The sequence below is a fragment of the Cottoperca gobio genome, chromosome 19 (assembly GCF_900634415.1).
Source record: "Cottoperca gobio chromosome 19, fCotGob3.1, whole genome shotgun sequence".
Lineage (NCBI taxonomy): Eukaryota > Metazoa > Chordata > Actinopteri > Perciformes > Bovichtidae > Cottoperca > Cottoperca gobio.
In genome coordinates, this window is record NC_041373.1 from 13,581,244 (window position 1) to 13,588,816 (window position 7,573).

At 43.7% G+C, this 7,573-nt stretch overlaps 1 protein-coding gene across 1 annotated transcript in view; it reads left to right on the top strand.

Annotated features, from left to right (window-relative positions):
• plce1 (phospholipase C, epsilon 1) overlaps positions 1-7,573 on the top strand; it is a 75,512-nt gene that overhangs the window by 11,820 nt on the left and 56,119 nt on the right. Inside the window, 3 exon segments of the mRNA XM_029456459.1 lie at positions 100-773; positions 1,201-1,611; positions 1,774-1,983. Coding sequence (XP_029312319.1) covers positions 147-773; positions 1,201-1,611; positions 1,774-1,983 — 1,248 coding nt within the window. The 5' untranslated portion in view covers positions 100-146.

Sequence of the window (7,573 nt, forward strand, 5' to 3'; positions counted from 1 at the left end):
GTTTGAATTAAGAGATGTATTTGTTGTTATTATAAAAGCTGTTGGGTTAGATTTCTCCTGCTTAACTGTCATAAACAGCAAAGTGTCACTCATTTTCAGAACTGCAGCTAAGCAAAGGATAAAGCAGGACGCTCCAGGGAGACTCGATGGCTACTGCAGAAAATCAGAAACAGGTCGGGGCTGTAGTCCTGGCTCAGCGTGCTTCACCTCCATCCACTGGGAGCAGACCCAGCAGCGAAGCAAGACACTCAAACGACGGCCAGGAAGTATGGCGATACTCTGACCAATTGTGGCATTCAAAACAGCGGAGCAGCCCGTCCCTCCTCTTATATAGGAAGTTGTCGTGTGACAGTGGGAAAGGGACAAATTTGGACGAGGACTACGAGTCTTTGGATTACAGCTCAAAACTCTCGAGTACCGAAGAGAAACTTTATCCCGAGCTGTCAGCTGGCAATGGAATTGAAGGAATAACTAACACAGTTACTCTGACACCTGGGAAAAGTTCAAAGGGATCTCCGTGCCAGCTGGACACCCCCGGAGAGGGTGTGGATGCAGCCAGGAACAGCACTGGCAGCACACGATGCTCTTGCACCCTGTCGAGCCTTTACATGAGTCCAAACGTGTATTGTTGCCACAGCACAAGATCCAGTCTGAGCCCCAGCTCCAACTCCAGCCATGTCCAAAGTCCTCTCCTCTGCCCCGGCCCCTCTCAGCCCAACCAGCATCGCATCCGCCGCGGCAGCCTGCCTCTGTCTATGCTGGCTTTTCAGAAGGTAATAAAGGTGGAAGATGCTAGTCCTTGTATTAATTCAGCTGCTACACCGAGGCTGTGTTGTGTGTCCTCTGTGCTCTAAGATCTGCTGGATATTTTTTAGGTTACAAGTTTTTAAATGCATCAATCTGGTGCACTTTGAGAACCCTGCAAGTTCTTTTCTTTTGTATCAAGCAGCAGAAAAGCTGTGCAAGTCTGCCAGACATCACACGCCCTGAGATGTGCACTTCGCAATGTCGATGGTGAAACAATAAATCGTGCAGCCCTAATCCCAATGTTTACATGAATGAAATGAAATGCTTCACCCCATCACATAGTCGCATTCCAGTCTGTGCTAATTTAGCTGTACAGAAACATTTCTGCCATTAAGATTTTAATCATAGACAACCATTTTAAACGTTTTAATCTGCCTCGTTTTCTGCTTCTAGACATCACCTGGCCTCTTGTGTGGGTGCAGTCCATCCAGTGAACCGAACTCTTCGGCGTCGTCTCCCTGTAATTCTCCCCTGCCCAAGCACCGGCAGCATCACCAGAACGGACTCCTCCACCGGCACCATCGCAAAAATGGCTACTCCAGTTTAGAGAGGCTCAACAGAAGGCCCAGGGTGGACAAATGCTCCCTGGAGAAACTATTTCTAAGACGAGCATCTTTCGAAACTATGAGGACGAGCCTCAGGAGCGACGACAAGTCCTCCTCGGGGGTGACCAGAAACTGCAGCGGGGGCAGCAGCAGTGATGAAGAGGATGCAGAGGGTCTCTTAGATAACGCAGATTTCATCAGGAACCGTAAAGAGCGTTCCACTGTCCTGGTGAGGCGCTTCTTCAAGAATAATCAAAAGGTATTTACATGCAAGATTGCTTTTCTGTTGGTTTTGGGACAAACAGTACGGGTGTTCTGTTTCTTCGGTTCCTTTGATCACCCTCGTCAGTGTTCATCGTGTATCGCTTTCTAAACACAATTGTGAAGACGTGCCAAAAAGACTTTTTCTTCTTTCCATAAGGTGACCAAGTCGGTGTGCACTGGAACCAGAGCGATTGTCAGGACGCTGCCATCAGGACACATCTCAGAGGAGGTCTGGGAAGTGGTTGTTAGTAACTGGATATGGCAACCCAGCAAGAAGGATATGTGGCCGATCGTCATGCGTGGCATGGAAGAAGAATTCAGAGTCTGCAGGGAGATATTACGTTTTGTCGGAGTTAAGCTACAGCAGGTAAGAGAATGAATACACAGACTCGCACATTTGAGTTTTGAATAGAAATGCAGAATAGAAGCATCCCATACTTCAAGGACTCAAATGTGCTGTGTGAAACGGTGGATTCAGGACAGATGTTCTCCGGTTCTCGGACAGTTTATTTTTCACACCCAGGCTACTGTTAACACACTCCTGTAAAAAGAGAACGGTACCAGTGCAAAAACAATATCAACTAAGTCTGCAGGGTTTATCGGCACAATTAAACAGTGTTTTCCATCGTCATCCTAAGCCAATGGTTATTAAAGGTTGCCTCTTTTTTTTTTAAGAGTTCTTCAAAATATGTTGCAGTGGGAGGTATTCGATCTTTGTGGTGTTCATGGCCCGACATCACTGACGTTGCGCCTCGAGCTATAACGTGCTTTAAAATGATGTGGATTTTCCACAGATGATAAGGCATCGGGTTTTTAATGTGTGGTTTGCTTTTCAAGCTCTCGTTTCTCTGCCACAAAGAAAAAAAGTGCAATACTCATTAGCTGTAGTGTAGCTGTAGTGGCAAGAGTATTTATGACTTGATTGATTCTTACTTCAATGGAGGAAGATTGTTCTTGGCCTTCGCTTTCCTCTGTTTGGGTTGAAATGTTACGCCTGTTATGCATGCGAGATGAATAATTTGTTCAAGGAATATGTTAATAGACCAACACACACATCCCAAAAAATGCATACACACAGGCTCTTTGTTCAGGGCAGGCCCCTGCTGCGGAAAAATGATTTATTCTCTGTTAGTTCTGCTCTCCGTATTACTGACAGACTGAATGAGCCGTGTGTGTGTGTGTGTGTGTGTGTGTGTGTGTGTGTGTGTGTGTGTGTGTGTGTGTGTGTGTGAGTGTGAATGGACTGAGCAGAGTTGGCATCTGCCTTAAAGTTATAGCCATGGAAATTGGAGAGAAGGTAAATGAGCAAGACAGAGTGAGAAAGTTTGAGAGGATGGAGGAAAGGAGACAGAAGGAGGAGACCCGGGACGCTGAGTTTTTATTTTACAAACATGAAAACCTCTCACGGGAGCTTTTTCAGCTTGAGCAACCTTTGCTGCCACAATTCAGAGAATATACAGCGTATTGCCAGCTTTCAATAGAAGACATTCTGACTGTCGCAAGTCTTGCTTTTCAGCCTGAGAGGTGCAAACATTACGAGGATCTGTAAAGTCTGGGAATCAGCAGCATCGCACAGGATACTCTCCTGTTGTTCTTTTGTTATCTTCTCCCTTCTTCCTCTTGTAAAAACGCACGGAGACCGAAACCCGGTGCCTGAAAGACGCATACAACCAATTGCACAAGAGCAAGATTATTATTTTGTAACGCCAAAGTAGCATATTGTATTTCTATTTATAACTTTCCTGCTATCTGTAACTATTGCTTCATGACGGTAGTTTAAATTCCATTGCAGTGCAGTATATGCTGTACTTTAATTAGATGGATAGCAGGAGGAGAGCTATACATGTGTGTATGTGCCATTATGTTTTTATAATGGTGTCTATGTATGCGTGGATATGTACGTTTTTTTTTTATTCTGGGTTTATGCATCGCCACAACAGAGTCAAGTACAGTCTAAAGTTTCTCATGTGTGGACGGGGGCTTGCGCACAAACACACACTCACACTCATGTGCATGCTGCAGTGTGGTTTCTGACTTTGCCAAAGTGTTTTTTACGAGTCCTTTGTGGTCGTAGAAATACGGGCCAAGTTGAGTCCAGGCAGGGCTGCTTTAATAATGAGCCTATTGAAAATGGGGGGGAGTTGCCAGCACTTCTCTTGTCAAAACACCATCTGAGCTACTCCTGTAAGGGGTCACCAGAGAAACTCTGAGAACACTGAGCAGCAGTGAATAAGTAGAGTTGTAGCCGGGCTGTCACCAGGATCATAAAAAACTGTGATAAAGTAGGAATGCATCCCATTGCAAACAAATGGCAGTCGTGCAGTCGTAAAGGAAGCCATTCCTTCTATTTTCTGTAGCTTTCTGTTTTATTAGATCGCATACAGCAAGCGCAGAAGTCCAGCACGGACCTTCTGCTCACACTATTGTTCAGAGGGTGTCATTGTGAGAATATGTATGCAGTGTTCACAACACAAACATTGTAAATTGATTACGTAATTGCAACAAAGAAAACATACCACTGTTTCTCACTGTCTGTCTTCTACACACTCACAAACACACTTTATGCTACACAGACTCCCCCCCCCCCCCCCCCCACCCCCACCCCTATATGTAAGCCTGACTCTGCAGTAATCATGTTGAGCGGTGTTCTGGAGGTATCCTGTGGCCCGGTGTGTTTATTGCTACAACAAACGAAGCGAGCCAAAAAACACAGGATTATATGAAGGAGGGATTGGAGCTGGGGGAGAGAGAGAGCGAGAGGGAAGGGTAACACACTTGGAGAGAAAGTGGGAGAAAATTAGATTTTAACAGCGGAAAAAGAAGAAAATCTACCATGGGAGAAAAGTGAGAAACAAGGAGGGGGGGGGGGGGGGGGGATCAGGCACGGACTATTTGAAAGAGAATAGGAAGAGTGAGAGAGTGGAAAAAAAATCAGGTTTAGACCAAGACAAAGCCACGAACTTATGTTTTATATAGGTGTTTTATTTTACATAAGTTCATCGTGGAAAATATTATAAAATCAGTCAGTGTTCTGAATAAAATGTCTGTTAATTCCCTCTTTTCACTGACCAGTGTACACACACACACACACACACACACACACACACACACACACACACACACACACACACACACACACACGCACACACCTGGCGTTAAGATCAAACAGTCTCTGAAGCCAGAGGCATTTTATTGTTTGCCTTTTGTGGAGTATACCAATTTGAGCCCTGCTGAGTCTTTTCATTTAACTTAAAGTGGTGTCAAGCTAAATGGTAAGTGACCATACACACACACACGCACACACGCACGCACGCACGCACACACACACACACAGGGGCAGGCACAGAGTGGGGGTTGAGAGATGGATGCTTGTAAATAAATCGTCCTCCCATTACCGTCGATGCAAGTAGTCTTCGGGGACAGGAACACATTCTTCTTTTTTTAGGGACGCTCTGTGCTTTCCCTTTTTCCCCACACTGTGTCTTCTCATAAGTGGACTTAAAGCCAGAATGCTGCCAGTTGAAATCCAGGAATATCTGTGCTGGGAAAGTGAATCAAAAAATGTCTCTTACTGAAATTGATCCAACTGGGAGAGTTTCATACCCATTTGTGCCTTTTTAGAGGTGCTGCAGTTAGTCACCTGAAATACCTTTAACTCATTCAAACTGTATTAACTACACCACCACATGTTCAGTATCACTTCATCTCCTTTGCACCCCGCATGGTATTCTGCCACCGTGTAGTAATGATGCATATTGGTGCATTTAACAATGTTGACGTCTCATTAATGACACACTAATTTAGAAAGTCCTATAGGACTGTGATGTCACTCCTAAGCATGGACTGAATAATGAGCGTTAGGCCTAATACTTTGTTGCATGCTACCCTTTACCCAAATATCTCAACCAGTACCCTAGAAACGGGATTATCTGGCCCAGCGGACGTGATGCCAATACTTTTCATGACGTCTTGTCATGTTTTTTCAGGTGGGGGGGTGGAGCTCCATTTAAAAGCACAGATAACTAAAAATAATGTCTGTTAATGTTTGATTCACAAAAACAACGGTCCTGACTGTATACATCATTTCCTGTCTGGGTGGATTGATAGAGGGAGAGAGAGGAGACACACACACAGACACAGACACAGACACAGACACACACACACACAACACGCACACACACACATTTAGCATTGTTGCTTTCTCAATCTCCCATGTGGTTGCCTTGCTGTTGGTGATAAAAACAGCCACACAGACGATCTCTATTTCTCTTCCTTCTCACGTTAAAGTAGCAAAGATAGCTCTCTGCACTCGTGTGTTGGTGCGTTACACGTTGTTTATTCTAAAAGAGAAATCTCAGAAAGCCTCTGCTGTCAGTGGTGGCAGTTGATTAAAGGGGAATACAGGCTACTGATGTATCAAAGTACGCTAATGTTACGCCTTCCTCCAGTAACCAAAGACAACATTTGATTTAGTCCCAAACAGACATCTGTGACGATTTCTCCAAATGAGAATTTAGAACGAAAACATGTCATTTAAAATGTCAAATTTGATAATCATCCATATGGCTGCGACTGTATGATATGCATTTCTGGTCAGCAAATATTAACTTGGCTGTTAAGATGCAGCGTGTGACATATGGGAATTGCGGTTAAAGTAATTCTTGTTTGCGCTCTTAAATGCTATTTTCCCTCCAGCACTTTGCTGGTTAAATATCCATGTGTGTAAAATGAGCCAATATGTTTTAAGACCGGTTATTTATGAGCTCAGGTAATAACTTTTGCAAACACATCCACATGGGTAACTAATTACTGCTTGTTTAAAAGGTAGCGCTTTAAGATAAGATGTCCGGCAAATATCCGGCGTTGAGGCATCCATTCCACGCCATGTGGTCATGAGGTCACATTGCATTAATTGGCTTTTTTTATTTTTTTTTGTTAGGGTCATCAGACAGTCAAGCGTCAACAGTTTTCTTAAGTAAATATTTGTACACCATAAAAACCCACGCATGGAAAACAAACACATTTCCCTTCTTGTAACATCACTATTTACTGGATCTGAGAGTCACCGGCCTGTAGTGTGAGACGGTAGTCGATGTGCACACACACACACACACACACACACACACAATTCTCAACTGATTAGGTTAGTTCCACTAAAAATGGTTGAAATAAATCTAATTACAATCACCTTCACAGAGCTGTTGGACATTTACAAATAGCCTCATACAGCTGGAGGTCCCTGTAAGCCTGGGAACGAAGCGTTCTGTTAAGTATAGGATTATCAGAGACCCCACACGTAATGAGTGTTTTCTCGCCTGTTACAGTTACGAGGCTTTTAACCAGTTGCTCGTTCGCTGTAATGCACTAAGAAAAAAACAAGTTTGCGTGACAAAGGTAAAAAGCAAAAAAGCGTCCAGGATGAAGCCGGGCTGTGAAAATTGGCTGAGCATGGCGACTACATTTTTGCAAGGTGAACTGGAGTCGAGCAACATCGCAGCTCGCCAGTGCAGTGTGCACAACACCTGCAGTTGCTTTGCGTTTGAGTAATCAGCTAGGCATGTCTTTTTTTTGTACGACAGAATGTACCAGTTATTGGAGAGTTGGAGATTCTCCTCCGGTTAGTGGTTAGATTAATAAAGGAATATGTTCAGATGAACGGGGTTGATTGTGCTTTTAATTATTAAGAACCTCATAATGTTCTCTCATCAGTACTTGTATCTATTCTCTCGGATCTCTTTCAGTTTTTAAGAGGGATGCATCCAGATAGCAATTTTTATTTATTTAGTTTCGGACGATATTAGCCGTATTTATGTCGCATCCATTTTGCGCCGACTAACTGTCGCTTTAGTTATTTACTCAGAGATGAGTCATGTGAAAGACGATTATATTAAAGGTTGTTTCATAAATTTGGATGATTGAATTTGTGCTCATTCACAGATAGTGTAATGAAGTGAATG